Source organism: Cavia porcellus, unplaced genomic scaffold, assembly GCF_034190915.1.
Source record: "Cavia porcellus strain 051 isolate PalLab524CR breed Dunkin Hartley unplaced genomic scaffold, mCavPor4.1 scaffold_10, whole genome shotgun sequence".
Lineage (NCBI taxonomy): Eukaryota > Metazoa > Chordata > Mammalia > Rodentia > Caviidae > Cavia > Cavia porcellus.
In genome coordinates this window covers 35685209-35706306 of record NW_026947493.1, presented here as the reverse complement: position 1 = coordinate 35706306, position 21098 = coordinate 35685209, and the positions used below count along the sequence as shown (strand labels likewise).

Here is a 21098-nt window from a genome sequence, read left to right as displayed (position 1 = left end):
TGCACTAGGATAGTGGGAGAACCTGGGCACTTCTGCATACCTGTGCCCTGGGGCATGAAGTGGGTAGATGGGTGCCTCTGTCTGTATGTATGTTTGGCACAAGACACATGCACAAGCCACTGTGAAAGTGGGAGTGAAAGCCAACTTTGTTTCAGTCTACTCTAAGGCGATTCTTATTAAAATGTTGATTACGGTAAAGCATGCACAACATAAAGCTTACCATTGTAACTGCTTTTCAGGGTACACTTCAGGGGCACTAAGTGCCTTCATCAGTCTCTCCCATCGTTGCCATCATGCATTTCTAGAATTTTTTCATCACTTCAAACAGAAATTCTGTATCCATTGACAAATAACTCTCCACTTTCTCCTCTCCCTAGCTGTGGTAATTTGTAATCAATTTTCTGCATCTGTCAATTTTCCTATTCTAGGTATCTCATATAAATGAATCATATCATTTATTATTTTTGGTCTTCAAGAGCCATTCACCTTGTAGCATACACCAGAGCGTGATTTCTTTTTTAATGACCAAATAATATTCCCTTGTATGTATCTATCACATTTATTTCTCTGTTGATGCCTACTTTTGACTACTGTGAATAATAATACTTTGAATATTAGAGTACAATCCTGTCTGAATGCTTGTTTTCAGATTGGGGCACATATCAATGGATGGAATTGTTGGCTCTAATATTCTTTTAAATGGTTGCTCTTAGATGATTTATAAGGCAATGTTAAGGTTTCTGGTGTCTTGACTGTCTTTAAATCTCTAATTTCCATGGACCAAGTTATAAAAATGTAAATCTATAATCATTATAGCAAAACATGAGGCAAAAGTCTGGTGCCTAACTCATTCACATAGAAAGAGTCACTGGACTATTTGGGTGTATTTCCTTTCCATTTCCTTTTGCGCAGTAGGAGTCCTGTATACATAAAGGTGACACATTTGAAAGAAGTTTCTTCTCAGATGCATCTACAGGACATAATTTAACTTCCTGCTCACCTTGTGTTTTCTCTGTGCTCTCTCCCCATTTCCCCCTCCCTGCTCCCACCAGATCCCAACCAAAGAGAATGGTAGAGAGGCCACGCAGGGCAGTTTGGGCAGGATTGTAGACACTGCGTCAGGGCGGTTTGGGCAGGATTGTGGACACCGGGCCTTTTTCTTCGCTGCTAAACCGTGTGCTTTCTTGTTGCAGCTGTCAGAAGGGCTGAATAGAGGGAAGCACAGCTCTACCCTGATAATCTATTGCAGTGCGGTTTACATCACTATCCAGCAGCACCGGGAGGAGCTCTGCAGAACTGAAGGGGAGTTTTCACTTTCTTTATCGACCATGATTCAGCTCTACTTAATATTTCCTTCATCGTCTCATGTAGTTTCGTGTGGACTTGGATTATCTTGGAAAGGAAGAATGCACAAGAGGAAAAAAAAGGCAAACCCTCCATTTTCTTGTGAGATGTGGGCGTGTAAAACGTGTCCATCCATTCTGAATGCCCTTACTTGATAACATTTTGTGTTACTTAAACCTCATTGGATACTTGAGAACTCCATGGAACGTTTAATGTGGATTCAGCTTCTGTTGGACAACTAGCTTCATCTCCAGCTGCCCTGCTGGTGCAGTCTAAGTGGTCATTCCTAATGCATTAGATTGTCAACCAGGTAAATTTGCTGTGAGTGAGTGGCTTTGGCAGTGTTTGTTTATCACGACACATGGAACCTCTGACAAAGAAACCCAAACACCAAAACTCGCGAGCCTTTACCCTCCTCTATTTCTTTAATGTGCTGTTTGAAGAACCACATTTTGATGGTGTAACCAATAGTTACCTCTGGGCCAGGTTGGAAATGAAATCAATTTTTTAAACCACTAATAATACTTGCCAAGAAATCGCCTTACGAGAATATGGTGTGTGTCTCTGACAATGTGTGGCACATCTAAATTGGTCATTCATAATTGTGTCTCCCTGCTTATGTACTGGAGAGTGGCAAAACCCTGAGGCATCTGCATGTCTGTCCTGTGTGTTCCTATGCCCAGTGGCTGGGATGTAACCAATCCTCAGGATCTTGCCATTCTCCTCCCAGCAGGTCTCCATGAAAAAGCTGGGACTCATTCACACTTCAAGATCCAATGCTGTGCAAACAGTGTTAGCTCTTCTGCAAATGAGGGGTCATTTCTCCTTTTTTTAAAAGTATGTCTCCAACATGGATTCCAAAGCATTTTCAGCATTCAACATGAAATCATTGATGAATGAAGAACAATCACAAAAGCTGTGTATTTGTATATAGCTCTCTACAACATGTCTGTGGATAACAAGTCATTATTTAAGCACATGCCAGAGAAAGAGACCAAATTTCAAGGTCTTTTATATATAGTAACATGGTTCTAAGGAGAATTAAACTCCTACCACTTCCTCTGAAGAATAAAAGTATTAAAGTTATTATAGTTTCATAAAACTCATGACTGAGTCTGGCAAACATGTGCAACTCTTATATTGATCCATTCTCTTGTCAATGGAAGAAGCCCTTCCACATGTATGCAAGTGGGAGATAAAAACCTGCATTGTTAAAGGACAAACAGTGAATTTAAGCATGAGTGGCCTTAATAAATATAGTTGTCTTTCTTTGCTGCTGTGGAAAAGATTCTAAACAAACGTTCCTGAAGTCTTGCATTGAATTTAGTCATTATTATTACTTTTTAAAATGTTGGTGCAATTAACTCTGGGCCTCTCTGCGGAGCCACAGAGATATTAAAGGCTGGGAAGATGAACCTGTCTGAGTTGCACCATTTATTTGTGGTGCACAGGATTCATATACTCAAGCAAGTTTGTGCTTCCAGCTTTGTTCTTATTGTCAGTGAGTATACTAAATAGTGTAAAGCTTACATGTTGCATAAACAGCCCAAGTACATTCATGTTTTAAGAATTTGTCCTTTAATTATCAAAGGGATGTAGGGATTGATTTGAGAAGTGAGCAGAGTTCTTTGCAAGGTGAATTCCTACATTCCGACACAATGTCACACTGAAAACCCAGGCCATAGACTCATCCCCATGAATGGTTTGTCCTCACTGCCTCCTGCAACCAGGTCCTGACCTGAACTCTGCAACTGAATACTTGAAATAGGAAGTAGGAAATCCAGTAGGAAAAATAGGGTCATTGAAATAGAAAAACAAAAAGCTGAACAAAATATGCATAGTTAGCTCTTTCTATGTGTGTGCCAATTTTGTCACAGCTGTTGTTTTGGGGATTATTTCTGCCCCATTTTTGTTGGTTAAAAGTATTATTGGTTTTCCTTTTATGTAGCATCTTGTTTAGTCCCTTAAAATTAAATCCCATCAAATACAGCATCTTTTCTCATTTTATGTAATATTCTCTTGATGTTTGGAAGTTACGAAAACACCCCTTTCACACATGAAAGATAGTCTCTGGGTTTACAACAAACACTGTGATGTTGGGAAGGTATTTTCTTAGTGCAGACTTTAGCAAATTCCCTTCTAATTGTAATGTAGAAAAAGAGTTGGGGCGAACATTTAGGAAAAGCTGGTCTAAGTCTTACTATGTGCAAAGCAGGCTTGTACTTTATACCCCATTTGATTTATATGTACAGTCTCAATTTTGTATTTAATGATTTTGTGTATTCAATATGCACGTTAACAGCGTGTCAACTTCCATTTGAAAGTGGGTTTTAATTTTTAAACAGTGTTTATGATGAGACCTCAAATGTGTTGACATAAGCTCTCTCTGCGATGTTCTTGTGTAGAGTGGTGTTTGAATGCTGCCAGGGTCGATGTATCTACTTTCCGGAGACCCTCGTTTGATAGTGCTTCTTGTAATATTTTCTCAAGTGAGTGGCATGTGGGTTGTGATATTGACCATGTGATTATGGACATCGATATGAAAAAAATAAATAAAACTAAGGAACCCTCGAAACTACTAGTGGGCATGTATTAGCCAGTCATTGTAACCTTGTGTCCAGTAGAAGTATAATGTACAAGGTATGTACAGTTCATAAGTTTATCATGTGTATGAGAAGTACTTTGTGCTGATCGCCTTGTTTATAGTCATCAAATAAACCTTGTTTCTTTCTGAAGTGAGTTTGTTCCATCTCTAATAAATGCTTCAATCCTAGTGGTTTCTAATACTTTGGGGTTTATGGGAACCCAGTGGACGTAAAGAAAAAACCCAGAAGTTTCTGACTCACTTAACTGAACAGGGCTGGACACAGAGGAAGTCACTGGCAGTACCTTCCTTCTGCCTTCCCTCTGTTTCCCTTCCCTTTCATGGTCCTGCTTTCTTGCAATCTCTTCCTCCTGATCCCTCTTTTTCTGTCTTTACTTATTTCTCTCTCTCTTCTTTCTTCTCATCTCTCTCTCTCTTACATTGGTTTGGTTTTGGTCTCTGCTGAGCTGTCTTCACTCAATGCCAAAGATGTCTCTGAACCTCGTTGAGAATTTACTTTTAGAGTAGGGACATTCTCTCTCCAAACATCCATATCTACCGCCTAAAAGGACACTTATTGGTTCTTTTTGGATCATGCATTCAATTATCTTTTAGGAAGGAGTTTGCAGGGTGTGAGGTCATATGATTGACAGCCTTCCTGGCTGTGGGAGTGGCAGCTTCCAATGAGAAAACACAGTTTCTATTCCAGAAGAAAGGGACACAAAAACTCAGCAGGACAAATAATAGCTAGCCCAGCCACCATCTGAATGCCCACACACAATCCTCCCTGCAAGGACTCCCTGCCCTTCAGCCCACCTGTGGATCACAGAGCATGGTTTCTTGGCTGAGTATCCATTTAGAGCCTGCAGAGCTAGTTCTTGAAAGTTTGAATTATAGCCTATAGAATGTGTTTCCAAATCTTACCAGGATTGAAAGCAAAGAGTTATTGCTAGAAACTATGTGATATATTGTGTAATTTATCATCCTCATATCAGATGGGGAAACTGAGTCCCAGGCAGAAATGACTGATGCAGGTATACATGGTAAGTTTACCTGGATATAGGACTACACCTTTCTGAAAGCTCCCGAGGAAAGAGAAAAAGGAAAAAAAAATCTTCCAGTTAGCTAGAGGCAGCATACGAAATATCATTTTATTTCAGTACCCTATGACTACGTGGCTTAAATTCCTTCACAGTCAGGTACATTTGAGTGGACCTGAGAAGTTGTTTAGCATTTTGATTGCTGCCTTTTGTAGAAAAAAACTTTAATTGGACAAGAATTTTTGACATCATAGAGCTTCCCAACGCATCTGGCTTGTAATCAGGACTAAGGTTATGTAAGCCCAGGAGGCCAGAAGGAGCCCCTGCTGCTCAAAAGCGCATGGGCTTGGTAAGTCGGGGAGCAGCCCACACACTGTAGAACCACCCCACGGGCTGACATTTACCTTCAGTTCCACTGGGCCCACGGTTTTAATGATGGTATACTGAGGTTTTGGCCTCCGAGCCCACTTTGAGTCCTTCTAGTATCTACAGACTGCTGTTACAAAAGGACTGGAGGCATGTTCTAATTCTTGGAATTGCTGGTCTCCCATAGTAATTTTACTGATAGTAAATAAACATGGGTAATAAGTAATTGAACACTTCCTGTCTGCTAGGAGTCAGACCATGATCTCAAGACTGCGTGCTTCAGCTTTCGTGACCCTTGATGCAGTCTCCTGAGTAAGTGCCGTCATGACCAACACTTTACAGTGAGAATAGTGTAGAGGCGCACAGAAGCAACATGCAAGCAGTGAGCACTCATGGGTAGCAGTGTTGTGCTCCCAAGAACTCCTTTATCCTCATGATAACCCCGTAAGGCAGGTGCAGTTATTCAGCCTGCTTTATAGATGAGTGAAAGGAGACCTAGTGAGATGGTCTGCCTTGTCTGGGATCCCAGTCTGGCAAGATCCACTGCTTAGGGAATACAGGGAGCTCCGGGTCAAATAGCTGAGTAGGGGGCACTGGGACACAGGTGTCACTTGTACCCATGCAGCCATGTTTCTGTGTTGCATTTGATCTCTGTGATAGGCACAGGGTTACTGCGTCACTCACCGCCACAGCCGACATCAAGGGCGATCTGTGTTATCGCTGTTGATGGGCTAGATTACTTGGCTGAGATAGTATTTGCCCACTAACTTTACTCTCCACCCTTTGTGATGAAATTTTTTTAACCACACAGATAAGTGATTGGATCCCCGTCTTGAAAGAATCAAGTGGCTGTGTGGATTATGCACTATCCAAAGAAGAAAAACGTTCCAAATTATTCTGCACCAAAATTGTTTATATCAATAGGTTTATTGTTTGGACAAGTTTTTGTCTTCTCTGTGAAGACTTCTGCCTTCTCTGGCTTTGCCTTTCCCTCTTGGATTGCAGGAGCATCCGTGCCTAGAGAGGTCATTGTGAGTGGCGTAGGTTCTTCCCCACATCAGAACAGAGTCAGTGCGGTGCAGAGCGGTAACAAGTCGTCTGTAGTGACACTGACTCCTCCTAAGAAAGACTGGGGAGACCTTCATCAGCTCGGGACAAAGCCTCTGCGTCCACACAGTGGTGATTGGCCGGGTCATGGGTCGTGGATCTGAATTTAGCGTTGAGGAGGGAACATCTGCAGCTTATGATCAAATGGCTTGGGGTGAGCTGACGAGAGCACACTCTTGGAAGACAAAGAAGATGGGAAGTCCGTGCAGTGAAACGTAAAAACTGGGAAGCTGGGAAAGGGAGGTACGAGTGTGGTTTTCATTACTCTTCCAACTTTTCCGTAAGTTTGAAATTATTTTCTAATTAATTAAATAATTTAATTGTTAAGCACTGGGTCTTGAACCCAGGGTCTTCATGCTAAGCTACAGCCCCCACCCCTTGTGATTTCCTTCTGATATAGAGCTTGCTATGTTGCCTAGGCTGGGCTCAACTTGCACTCCTGCCTCAGCCTCCCAGAGTACTGGGTTTATATGTATGCACCATTGCATCTAGATTAAAATAAATTATTTAAAGTTTTAAAAATTAGAGCAGTAGTGTTAGGCTTGGAGTCTAGGAGACTGGAGAAGAGTCAGGGAAGTTACTATTTCTCCACTATTCTCACTTCTGTCTACAACATCACCCCTGCAGCTTTTCCCCACAGTGATACCCACCTGGTCTCTGACTAAATCTGAGGTCACAGCTTCCATCAGAATCCTGATTCCACCACATGCCACAGGCTCGTTACTTGCCCCCTGAGTGTTTGTTTCTTTATCCTACAATTATAATTCAGTCCTGGAGCGCTATTTTCTTTATCTTTAACAGGGACCAAATGAGCATATAACATGATGCCAACCACCTACCAGATCCTGAAGAAACGGAACTCATAGCTGTTATTAGCAGCAATGCTATGAAAAATAAAACTACTTAACGAACGACATTTAATGGTCACTTGCAGACTCTCAGCCATTCTCCCACAGAGCTGCTGCCGAGTTGAGTTGGTCTTCTTGAGATCCCGTTTGCCACGTCAGGGTTTTCCTCCACCACGTTTAATAACCGGTTTCCAGATCTGGATATTGGGGGCTGTAAATTTCCCTGGTGACTGTTGCCAATGACAGGGAAGGAAAGACTCGTGTAATTACCTCCTTGTGCTTCCACAAAACATCTGAACTCACATCAAGAACATAATGTTGGACAATAAAATGCCAAGTTTTTAAAATGCAAGAGCAATCTGACCAACTGGTAGAAGAAATGTGTGCATTGTTAGAAAAAACAGAAGCAGGACCAGTGCTGCTGTGGCATGAGTATTATCACAAACACTTGGATTGCACGGGACCATTTCCCCCTCCCCACCCAAATGCTGCATATTCATACTCTTTAGAACGAAGGCTTTTGGATGAGCTATGTGTTGATTGGGAATCAGTACCTTTGCCTGTGACTAAAATCCATCTGGTGCCTTTCCCAATTGACTCTATGGCATGGTTGCTTGCGAGTAGTGTCAGATAATTCAGCATCCTTTAGACAAGCCAGCTCCATTGAGTCTATGGAAATACCCCAAGACAAAAATTAGAAGTTTTGGAAATACCAAAACTCTATAATTCCACTTGGTAATGTTCATGTAGTCTTTTTTCAAGGTGTGGACCTAGGTCTCAAATTCTTGTTCATGATTCTCTGACTTCTAAGCATCACAGTTTTCAGTTTACAAAAAAGGAGAGGGAGGTGGGTTGTAGGGAAGGAATTCTGGTTGGCTTAGGATTCCCCCAAAGTATTTATTTATTTTTTTAAAGAAGGCAGTGATAAGCATTTAAATTCTCTTCTTTGTAGTATCCATGCCTTAGCAAGATATTTCTGTGGGAGGCGTGGGTCACATTTTGTATTTATGAGAAGAGCTGACCACGCAGTGCAGGACCCTAGGATTGAGGAAAGGTTGCCCAGTTTCTTAGGGCGAGTGATTCCCAATCTCTTGTACTTTCTGAGATCATGAAGTCATGGAAGATGCATTTCTCCGAATTCAGATCTGTCTTCCCAAACAAACTGTGGCTGTTGTAAATTCTTCAAGAGTAAGCCCACAGCAACACACACATAGCTATGTGTAAAATGTGGGTGTCCTCCCACCAAGGTAATGACAGAGCCTTATTTTCTTTTCTATGAGTACGGTTTTACTGAAATCTTACTTTGCTCCAAACCAGTCAAACGTGATAATAGAATGATTAATTTTAAATCTCCAAAGACTCAAGTAGGCAGGAAGAAATAAAGGTTTGCTCCAGGCTTTTCTTGAGACTGGACAAGAGAGATCATTAGGGCATTTTCTTTCTAGACTAGTTTTTTTATGCATATGCCCTGGAATTTTTAGCTCAAAATATAGATTTCTCCTGCTTCACCTGCAAGTTTTCTTTTTTCCCAATGCATGCTTTGGATCCTAAAACTTCTTCTACTGTCTGGTATACCTACAAAAGAGTAAAGAACAGGTGACTAAAGAGTGATCATGAGCTCAAAGGTAAGTAATTGGGCTCCAGATTTTGTATAACTTGAAAATAGTTTACATTCACCTTTTCTTAATTGCAACATCAGGGAAATTGCAAACTGCTATTTAAAACTTTATTGTGCTACCAATTATCTCTAAAGAAATGAATGTGGACTTCTGTATAGAACACTTGTTGCTCTACCCTACAAAACTATCTTCACAGGCAGGATTAAATTTAACCCAGCTAGGTAAAATAGACACATTTGCAGTAAGAAACAAAAAGCTGTATTCTGTTGTTGCTGTTTTGTGTTCTGGGGGCCAGTACTGTAGAAAACCTGAGGTCAATTTGGAGAATGATACTAAGCCATTCCATCCAAACCAGCCAGATGCAGCCACAGAAAATGTGTTTTGCAAAGTCATTTTACACCAACGGAATACAACTAGACTTGAGCACAGAGTGGTAGCTAGCCAATCAGCTTTTGCATTTGATTAGAATCCCAGAAGATAATTGCTTCATTCCCAGATCAGTCTCTGGCTCACCATTTGACCTCAGACTAATTGCTTAATCTCTCTTGGCTTCAAAATTTCTATTTTGAAAGTGGGAATAATAACTTCCAACTACCTATCTCATCTGAGTATTGAGTGGATTAATGGGGTCATGTTAGTAAAGTCATGGAAAATTCTCAAGAAAGAAAACGTTCTACCATTTTCTGATTCTGGTTGGTAATGTTTTAGAGCTACATTTAGTGGAGTCATTATTATAGAGGGATGTTCTCTGCTTTCTTACAACTGAGGAATGGTCCATTGCCAAAGCAGGAACCTTCGTCCCTGTGAACTCTCTGATCTGTTTGCTGTTCAGTAGTCTGGAGCTCCTGCAGGAAACCATACTTCCTCCTCTGTCCAAGGAACACATGGAACTCTGAGGAAGGAGCTATGATTTCACGGCCAGAGAGAATTACTCAGAGCATTCCCACTCAGAGGTTTCCACAATACCCTCATTGCTTGTTGAGGTCAGACAGACTTGTGGCAAATCCTAACCCAAGCAAATTACTCAACCTTCCTGGGCTACCTTGATGCCTGGCAAATGGCAAGTTCTCAGGAATTATTACCCACATTAGTAATGCAGGTGATCATAACTGCACCTCTTTGCTGGTGCCAGGAAGGATTAATCCTTAGATAACCAAAAGCCAATGCATCAAAGCCTGTGTTAACAGTCACCTATTAATAGCCTTGCTTGGTGAGCACCCTAGATTTAGGAAAATGACAAATCAAAAGGAAACAACTGTGTGTTGTGGATTTTTGCAAATTCCCATAGCACATTTTCCTGTCATGACTGATTTAGCCCAATCTCCTGACGTTCCAGGTGCAAAACTGCAGAGAAGCACAGAGGAGGTGACATTCACCGAGGATGAACTACATGCCAGGCATGGTGCTGAGCACAGCAAACGCATTCCCTTGTTCCATTGTCCCAGCGATGTGTGGTGGTAGGTGCTGCTGCTAATCCTTTTACAGGAGACTAAACCAGGGTTCTGTGAGGTGAAGTAAATGATCCCATTATTTAATAATAGACAAGCTAGATTCCAGTCCTCACCCTGGCTCCAGAGTTCTCTTCCCCCCAATACTGTGGTCTCCAACACTTACCTCTGTAGCTCTAGCTAGCACACAGGAGACTTGCGGTATTTTTCTGTGGAGTACATTGATGGATCCATGTGGAGAAAATGGTTATTTTAAATTGTATTCCTAATGGGCACAGACTATCTAAGGCCCTTCTTTCTCTTCTCTGAGAATTTTAATTGTTAAGACCCAAAGGCAACCCTTAGTGGACTTAGTTTATTCAAGCCATTTAATTTATGATTCCAAATGAAATGGCATTAGGAAAACTACAGAATTCAAGCATCTTCCTATAAAAGACGGTTACTGACATTCCCACTGCTGAATGCAGATATGTCAAAGCCACATGTTCTATGAATGTGTTAGTCGGAAGCTGCATCATCTGTTACTCAGCCTTAAAGTACCCTATTTAAAAAAGCTGCTCACACGCTATTCTGGCCCCAGCCTCGCCAGCTGGTCCTCTTGGTGCCCCCGAGATGCTGCCTGCCTCACTCTCACCCCTGGGTTCTCCTCCCAGTTGGCACCATTCATACCATAGTGTGCCCTGTCTCTGGCCTGACCACATGCTATACCTTAAGGGAATCCAAGGATGGTTCTCAGGTCGTGGATCCTTTAGTTTCTGTGGAGTTGGTCCAATCCCCAGGAAGAAACAGGTACTTTCCATGTAACGTAATCTTATTTTGTCATTTTTGTTTAAATATTAAGATGCAGAAATGTTGCTATACTCTCAGAACTTCAATTCCAGGAGATAAAGCACAACTCAAATGTCAAGGAAAGACAGGAAGATCAGCTGAGAGGGTACTGGGCCCAGGCACCAGAGAATCAATGCACTCCACTGAGGGCCAAGGCCTAGGTCTCATTTTTCTCAGCTGTTCTGGGCTGTACTGACTTCTCTGCCTTCATTTGCAAAGCGGCTTTTGTCTTGTGGTGCTCCCCAGTGCTTCCCCAGAAACTCCACATTTACAGCCAGCTGGTTAGAAACTCAGTAGGGAATGGGTTCTTCAGCCCATTATTGCAAAAACAAACAAACAAACAGCAAAACAAAACAAAACCCCTGACAATGTAGTCGAATCTGTGACATAGGACCTACCTGAGTGGCGAGCCAAGACCCTGTTCTGGGTGATATTGTTCAGAGTCCAGGTACAGTTTCAGGCCCAGATGATAATAACTCTCCTTTATAAACAGTACAGATGCCACATAAGAACAACAGCCAGAATCAAAATGAAGATGTACCATTACACTACTGCACAGCTGGCTTCAAAGTAAGTAAAATAAGCAATCTAATTTGGCCACGTGAACATTTTGTCAAGTGGATGCAGCATGCAGGTGAGCCAGTTCTGATGTACATGAGTGTGTGGTGTCCAGTAGATCTGTCACCTGTGGTCAGAGTGGGAAACAGGCCCAACGCCTCTTTGCTCCTCTTCTGGGAGAATTGATTTGGCATCCTGCCCCCTCCCTAAATCCTTTCTTGATCCCTTTCTTCCATTATCCGTTCCTCTTGGGTTTTGTCTTTTTCCTCTCTTCTCTGCTTTCTTTCTGCCTTTTCTACTTTCCCTCTCAGCTCTTGTTCTTAGGAAACAGTTCTTGAACTGGAAGGCTCATTGACATTCTGCCTGTTAGCTTGGGCAAGTTGCTTCCTTTATTTCTTCCAGTCTGCTCTCCTCATCATCGGTATGAAGATGTCCCTTGATGTTGCGCTGGTTGGTACTGGTGACACTGTATGAGTATGACTAGTGTGAGTGCTCTTGGAAAGGAATGGAGAAATTCTGCTTTCATTGAGGTCATCAATATTGTAAAGCAGACTATTTGGGTTTCTCTAACAAAGTCCAAAGTGCCTTTCTTCTCTGAGCCTACTATCGGTGCATAGCAATAGCATGCCTTCTATGATGCTACTATTTTTGGATAGATTTCTAGGGTAATCTAACTAGCCCAAAAGGATCCCTAATGTTTCAGAAACTCTTTTTAGCCCAGCTCCAGACATATTTAGCTAAGACTTTGGCCCAATGACCTTCTGTAAACAGCACTTACATCTAGAATTTGTGTATAAGCATCTCAGAGACTTGCAGGTCATCCATGTGTTTGAGGTGTCCTAGAGCATGTTTAGGTCAGGCACTTAGTACTCAGTGCTTGTCTGTTAACCAAAATGGACAAACCAACACGGTCTGATACACACTGATACACGTGAGTGGGTGGATGCATAGGTATTACATCAGTACATGTTAAAATGCATGGTTGAAGATGCATCATAGGTAACCAACAGATATTTGAATGGGCAAACATTGAAGAAGTGAGTGAACAAATGAACAAATGTCTTGTCTATCTTGTGTGTGTCCATTACTTTCCATACATTTTAACTGCTCTTTGATTTGCTGTGTGTGCTGTAATTCAGTCCCAACTAGCTGAGTCTCTATATTTATGATTTGCTTTTATGTTCTGTTGGTGAATTTTGAGAGATGTTGGTATCCTGTGGACTGAATCCCATTTTCAAACAGACAAGAGATATCTTCAAACCTCTTTGAACTGAGCGTGCGGAGGGGAGGACGGCTCTTGTGTGCTGACTAATCTCTGTTATGACATATCTGCATGACTGAGGATGAAGGCCACGGCGGGAGGATGGTGCCCCTGCGGTGAGCAGAAGAGAGCTGGCCATGGATGTCATGTGAGTGGAACCATCATGTTGCTGTGTATGTCTGGTAGATATATGCACCCATCCAAATAGGTAGCTTTAATCCTTGGTCATTATTCATTTCACTTCCTTGAATTCTGTGGTGCTTCCAACAAGCAACTGCTTTTCTTCTAGGTTAAGCAGAAATCTTGGCTTAAATTAAAACCACTCACTTTAAGTACATTCAGCAACATCAAGATCATTTGACCTGGGAGTGTTTCTCATGTTTTTCAGAGTCAGTGAATTGTCATTTGATATTAATGGACACTTAAAGATCAATGCATTAAGGTTAAACTGAGTGGGGAAAAGAAAACTTTATATAAAATTAAATGATTTATTGAGATATATTTGGGAAATCATAGCAAGTCACTGATTCAGTGTTGAGCATTATGGCAAAGTACACAAAATTCAAAAGACTTGGGATACAATTCCACTATTTAGACTTAGTTTTAGTCCCTTTTAAGGCAATGAGGAATATTTGAAAAGGAGAAAAATTATATTAAAATAACTCAAGTTGAAATTTAATAATATGTGAAATTGCTCTGATAAGATAGATGCTGAGAATGCTGAGAACAAAAGCCGCTTTCTGGTTATTTTGTATGCTGCTTGGTATTAAAAAAACCAACTAAGTGATTCAATGGCTCAATTTGATCCTTTTCATTTAGTAATGTTACTGTTTGTGGCTGTCTTAAAATTTTTCCACCAGTAGCTCTGTTTAACAATGAAGAATGACATCTGTTGAGGGCCATGTAAATTAGTGTACCAAACACTGAAGACAGTGGCACTTCCTCAGGAGCTAAGCACAGAACTCCCGGATGAGACAGTGAATCCACATCTAGACATATTTCCTGAAGGAAATGAAACCGGCGTATCTGAGAGACAGCTATACTCTTGTAATCTAATGTTTATTGCAGAAAAAATATAATATATATATATATGGGGGGATAGAGAGAGAAACAGAGGGGGGGATGAGAGGGAAAGAGAGAGGGGGAGAGAGAGACTGAAAGAGACAGAGAGAGGGGGCAGAGGTGTGTGGGAGAGGCCAGAGGGAAGTGAGGGCACATTTGGAGAACTAGGAAGACACATTCTAAGAAACAGTCTTGTCTTTCTGCACGGGTAGATGAAACAAAGTGGTTAGATCTCTATAATTTAGACCCTGACTACTGAGATCCAAACTCTTGCTTAGCAGTAACAGGCCATGGCTAAGGCCATCCCTTGATTCCTTCTCTCATTCAAGGCATATTCTCCATGCCTATCATAGGCCAGTGACAGCTTAAACAAGACAGATGCGATCCCTACCCTCCTGGAGCTTGTACTAGAGAAGGAAAAGAAAAACTAGACAAACAGACATGTGTGCAAGTGAAATGAGATCATTTTAGATCAGAATGAAGGAAGAAAAGCATACTCAGTGCAGAGGTACAGAATCAAGGGAAGGGGGGTGCTGCTTTAGGTGGGTGAGTACAAGGGGGAGGGTGCCAGATGGGAAGGACAGGGGAAGACACACACAGGATGACACCGATGACCTGGAGGAGCAGATAAAGTTGTTGAGACTTGAGGTGAGATGCGTGGCAGGGGCCGGGTGGGGCAGGGGTTGCTTGGAGGACTCTAGGCAGAGGAAGAAGGAACAGAGCTGGCCTGGCAGAATCACAAGTCGAAGCTCTTCTCAGAGAGCAGGGGAATCCAGGTCCAAAGCTGGCACAAGATAAGGTAATGGGTGAGCTGCAGAATACAGATGGTGTCATTCATGACAGAGGAGAAAAGTGAGTCCTGGTTCTGAAGTAAGAAATTAAATAAGAACAACTCTTCGGCAGTTCTGCAGAAGGGGACTTGAACTGGGTATCCAGGCATCAACTCCTGCTCTACTAAGGCAGCTCATATTTGTTGGAATTGTGACTTCTTTCCTTTTCTCCATGTAGTGCACATAATAAGGTCCACCTTGTGAAGGAGAAATAACCAACATTAGACAGGGCCAGCACTGAACACATATACTGAGGGCACAACAAATGTTACCTGCAATCGTTACCTACAAATGTTACCTACTATTCATTACTCCCCAGTACCTTGGCAGTTATGTGCCTCACTCTCACTGAATTCTTCCCTGTAGCCAGGGCAGGTGACTGTATAATTGCTTGCCATACGTTTTTCTCTCCCAGTGTCCCCCAAGTTGTCCGGTCTTCCTCATACTCTTCGTGCACTTTGGGGTTTTACTCAGGAACCCAAGGACAGACACTCTTAGTCTTCTAGCCACTGTTTGTGGAGCTATCAGCATGGACAGATGCTGGATGGAGGGCTTTCATACATTCTTAATTGTTGGACAACATTAATATGTTTGTTTCTTTACTTTGCAGGTAAGGAGGTTAAGGCCCCAAAGTGACTGTGCATAGGGTCACTCCATGAGCAAGCGACTGAGCTAAGATTCAGTCTCATGCCTGCTGAGCCATGATGGCCTTCAAAACAAAGGAAGGAAACCTAAACCAGAGCATCTGTTCAGGCCCTTCCAAAAGCACCTGAATCTAAAAATAGAGGGGCTGCTCTGGGAGGTCAGGAGACCTGGCTCTCAAGGAGAGCTGGCAGTGCTTAGGAACCTGCAGGAGTCAGACCTAAATCCAAAGAAGTCCTCCAACCTCAAGGGACCCTTTGTCCCCCACAGGCCTGCGGTGGATGGCAGCGCAGTGTCCTGGGATTACTTTGACTGTGGCCATGTGGTGTGAGGAAGCCCCCGCCTCTTTCCGGCCTCTTTGTCCTGTTTAATGCCCATCTGTGAGCCCCTCACAAGGCCCTGCTGGTCTTGACTCTGAGGTGAAGGAGTAAACATCTTGGGGCTCTTTATTAGTTTATTTCAGAAGATGGAGCCTGTTTGTCCCTGGGGCCCGTCCCTCTTTTATGGCCTCCAGCCCTTCTTGACAAATTCTAGTGACTGGAGAGAAAACCGCTTTCTACAGCAGATCATTAAAACACCCCCATAAACCCAGGGGCCATAAAACATTATTTGCCGGGCATAAAAGAAGGGTAGATTTTCCCAGAATGACAATCCAGGCCCTGCTTTCTCCTGCTGGGAAAGGCGGCACAAGGATGCAGTCGTTCATAAATTCCTTATCTTGCACTCTGCTTTGTGAAACAACCCTGTTGGGAGAGCAGCCAAAAATATTGATTTATTTGTTCCGCAGACTCCAAAGCATTTTTAATGAGAGAAGCACGGTGATGCCTTGCCAGTGTGTCTTCAGATGACTCAATCGGAGAGCACACACCCTCTCCTACATATAGTGTGCAAGGGGAGATCAGAACCCCACTAACTGGAGCACCATCAGTCAGGAGACTTTACAGCTGGAGGGGTGGCTGCATCCCTCTTCCAACTGTTAGGCCACTTCCCAGCCAAGCCAGTCAACACCCACAGTGAGATGGGTCCTCACAACCCAGTCTAGCTTCCCAGGGTGGCTGCACCTTTAGGGCCCACCCACTGAAGGCTCAGTGGGGATTCCAGTTGGTTCCTCTACATCATCTTCTGCAATGATTCCTTCACCTATTCACCCATTCATTCATTCAGTCACTACTGATGCCTCCTGTGTGTGTGTGGGGGGGGGCACTGTGCTGGTTTCTGGGTTTCAGCCTTGGAAAACATGGATGAAGTCCTGCTGACAGAGCTTGTTGCTCCTAAGGCATAATTTCAGCACACCTGTGGTTAATATCAGCAAATAAAATTCACATTGGCGTATCTGAAGTCCTCAGGACCAGATAGGTTCATTGGAAAGTTTGATTTTTTTTTTGAAAGTTAAAATGACCTTAGTAAGGACTGTAGAAGTACCCAGTAATCAAACATGTTCATATTTCTTCAGTGAAAAGTATGAATATTCACAGCAAATGGAGTAAATCAAAACTACATATGGTCTTTGACTTAGTTACTTTTTACTCAATTATTTTGTTGAGACGAAATACCTGATACCCAAAATTATGGAAGGAAAGGTTTACTTCTTACAGTTGTTGGGGGTTTCAGTCCATACTCAGCTTACTTGGGGCATGGCGGGACAGCCATTAATGGCCACTACAAACAGCAAGGTGCAAACCAGCAAGAGAGCCACACACTCCTCCTTCCCATCTTTACATCATATCCTGGCTCCACCCCTGGGCGGGTGAAACACTCACATCACCAATCCAAGTGCTAGACAATGAACCAATCGAAATGCTAGATTTGGTCCTATCCATAATTCCATGAGGCTTGGGACCACTGACACAAACCATGATATTCCCACCCTTGGTCTCCAAAGACTCATGCACATCCTTTATACAAAAGACATTTAATCCAGCTCCAAGAGTTGCCAGAGTCCTAATAATTTAGAGCATCACTAAAAAGTCCAAGTCCCAAATCTCAAGATCTGTGCCAGGGATTTAGCTCAGTGGCATAAGTGACTGCCTGGCAAAAGTGAGATCATGAGTTCGATCCTTGGTCCAAAAAAAGATCTATGGCAAACTCTTAACTGTAACCCCCTGTACAAATGAAACAAGGTTAAACATTTCTGAAATGCAAAGCACAAGATAAACATTATCATTCCAAAAGTTACAAATGGGGACACAAAGCATTGGAAATAAAGCAAGTCCAACATCCAGCAGAGTGAACATTAAGTCCTAGAGTTCCATGCTCAGCATTTGAAGCAATCAGGTTGCAAGCCCCAAAAGGCTTGGGTGACTCCACCCTCAGGGCACTTTCAGGGATATCAGCTCCTGCAGCTTCTCTCTTCAGCCCCCTTTGCTCAGCTTTTGCAGCTTTCCTTGGATGATCCAAACTTCCTGGCTTTTCCAAACTTCTGGGGTTCCCACTGCACCTCTGGCTCACCCTTAAATCTTTACATATTGCCCTCTCAGGGCACACTTCTTTGCCTCCCAGGCCCTTTGCAATCGGGGTAGAAGCCATCTTAACTTCAGAATATATGCATTTTCCTTGCACCTAAAATCAGTACCACATTGATGTCACCAAACTTTGCTGCCAGCTGGAGCAGTAGCCAGGCTTTTCACTCTCTTGGCTGTAGAGGTCGAGTGCCTGGATCACTGGGTTCTGTGAACCTGATTATGAGGAAAAGCCTCTCTATGTCACCGCCATTCTGGAACCTGGCTGCCACCATTTTGTAACCTCATATGGCTATCACCATTTTGGAACCTCATGTGGCCTCTGTCACCATTCTGGAGCATGATTCTCTGCTTTCTTTCTCCTCTGAGCAAAGGAGGAAATGGAGGCTACAAAGGATGGAGACCCGTTGCTTCTGAGATACCCCCTGGCCATCTTTGTTATTTCTCTGTTCCTTCTCAGCAATTGAAGTCTCAGCTCTATCTTTATAATCCACAGCTTTACTGGAATTTTCCTTCTGGTCAAACTCACAACATTTTAATCATTCTGCTGGGCCATTTTGCTCTTAATTTGCAACATGTATCTGGCTAAAAGCTCCCAACAATAGCCATGCCACAGTCTCAATATTCGACTGGCTTAAAATTTCTTCTCCCAGATTAATCAGTCCAATGCCCTTAATCTCAGTCTCAGGTAAAGTCTCTGGGCATGAGCAAAGTGCAGACAAACTTTCTGCCAGGTTGTAAATTACATCAACTGGAGTCCAACAACTAATGCAGTCCTTCTTCCCAGCAGAAACCTCACAAGCCTGGTCTTTACTGGCAGGCTTTCTACCAGCCTTCTGGTCTCCTGAGCTCTGACCAGAACTTCCCCTACAGAACAGCCTAAGTTGTTCCAGGGCCACTCTTTCAGATGACATCTCCAAACCTTTCTAGACTTTTCCTACAAGCCATTCCCAAAGGCTCTTGAACCACATGGCCAGGTATAGTCACAGCAACAACCCCACTCCTCTGGTACCAAATTCTGTCTTAGTTTTTACTTGTTAAGACAAAATACTTGACTCCCAAAATTAGGGAAAGAAAGGAGTATTTCTTACAGTTCTTGGAAGTTTCAGTCTATACTCAGCTGGCTCCAAGGCAGCGTGGCATGGCTGCCAGCAGCATTCATGGCTGCTGCAAACAGCAGGGTGCAAACTGGCAAGAAAAAGAGAGAGAGAGAGAGACAGAGAGAGAGAGAGAGAGAGAGAGACAGAGAGAGAGAGAGAGAGACAGAGAGAGACACAGCGAGAGAGACAGAGAGACAGTGCAAGCAAGCTACTTTCCACCTTTACATCATATTCTGGCTCCACCCCTGGGCGGGTGAAACACACACCACCAATCCAAGTGCTAACAATGAACCAATCACAATGCCAGATTTGGTCTCATCCATGAAGCTTTGGGGCCACTGCCATAAACCATGACAGTCTTGAAGTAGTTGGAAACCTCTGTTTTCAGAGCCACTTTATCTAGAAGAGCCAGTGTCATTCGCAGTCATAGCAGTAGATTCTTATTACTCCCTAATTTTCAAGACCCTCCTTCTTCATTCTCAGTGTATTCCTTCAGAGCACACCATGTGCTCGATGCTGATCACATGCTGGCATTTAAGAGAACTCAGAGGTGCTGAGAGGTCATAAGATTTGTCCAAGATGTCACAGTTAGAAAGTGGCACTAGAACTTGAAACTCCAGAGTTGGCACTCTTCACCACTAGCCCATACCATGTTCCACTAGAAAAAATATTACAAAACACAATGCCAAGTACAACTCTTGGGGCTGTTTCTGACACAAAGGCAACTGAACAAGAGAAATTGGCAATTATCCACAAAACTCAGAATTTTAAAAAATTGTTTGTAGTTGGGTAGCTCGTGTTTCCAGACTAACTACATAGATGGAGCCAATTCTCGGGCTAATGGGCTTGCTCTCTATAGAGTAGGCTCATCTACCTGAATGTCTGTGGACTCTAGGGCCCGTGGGCACCAAATGCCAGGTGGCTCCTGTGCCCTGCTGGAACTCCATCCATACCAGTCACTTCTGGCCACACACGCTACAATATGTGAGATGAGTCCTTTAGATCCATTGCCTCATGACAAAGCTGGGGTGCTTACCCAGAGGGCAGTTGGGTTCCAGTAGCCAGAGATCAATCTCAGGGGTTAGCCACTGGGCAGAACAGGCAATAGGGGGAGAGAGAGGGAAGACTGGAGGGATAGTCCTTGAGGTGATTCATTAGGCAGAGACCCCTCTTTTCACATAGGTCAGCCTCCTGTTCCTCCTGAGGCAGAATTGAAGCACATGGAAAAATTGTAAAATGCCCAAGGGCCACTATGTGCTCAAAGCCTACAGAGGGTTAGAGGAAAGGAGACTCAGGAGGTGGGGGCTGGAGCAGACAGGGATCCCGGGAGCTTTGAGAACCCGGTGAGTTCTGTCCCTAAGGCCCTATGTACCCTTGGAGAAAGAGGCAAGGCCAGATGAGCAGGGGAGTCTATCAAAAGATGGGCTTTTTGTGGGAAGATACATTTTGTGGGAAGCTCCAAAGGCCATTTTCGCACTCCAAGCACAGGAGGCCAGAGGTAGGGAGGAGCGCAGTGCTGGGGAGATGTCCAGTCCTCACCTCGGACTGGAAGAGGCTGCATAGCACGGGCCAAGTCCCGGAGACTCCCCTGCACGCCCAGAGGGTGCTCAGCCAGGGGGTGGGGGACAGAGCACTACCACCCCAAAGTATCAAGGCCACGAATTTTGCCCCTTTCAGGTTGAGTGCGTGACCCTGGTTGGCAGGAATGAAATGCTCCTGTCCGGTGGTGTGTGTGTGTGCCTGTGCACCTCTTTCACTTTGAACCGCTGGAGGATGGGAACAATACAGAACACGAACTGCTCTGCATTGAGGCACTGTTTCAGGGTGCCGCTCCTAGCGTGCTGGAAGGAGAGCACACGTGCCCCACCTTGGGCACCGGAATCCCAGCTCCGGAGGGTATCTGGCAGCAAGCAGAAGTTCTGGAGCCTGGAACATGATTTGACCAAACTTCAGAGTCTTCTCACCTGAAAGCAGCCGCCTAGACCCGCGCGGCAGGACTTTG

General features: G+C 43.5%; 1 protein-coding gene across 12 annotated transcripts in view; it reads left to right on the top strand.

Annotated features, from left to right (window-relative positions):
• Nucleotides 1-4079, top strand: part of Erc2 (ELKS/RAB6-interacting/CAST family member 2) — a 1000708-nt gene extending 996629 nt beyond the window's left edge. For 8 of the 12 annotated variants that reach the window (XM_063257298.1, XM_063257297.1, XM_063257299.1 and 5 more), the window contains one exon: nt 1194-4079. In XM_063257298.1, the coding sequence (XP_063113368.1) occupies nt 1194-1499 (306 nt within the window). In that variant the 3' untranslated portion in view covers nt 1500-4079. The remainder of the gene's footprint in view (nt 1-1193) is intronic. The other 4 variants (XR_010050129.1, XR_010050130.1, XM_063257305.1 and 1 more) reach the window with 1 other exon arrangement.
• Nucleotides 4080-21098: the final 17019 nt, after the last annotated feature.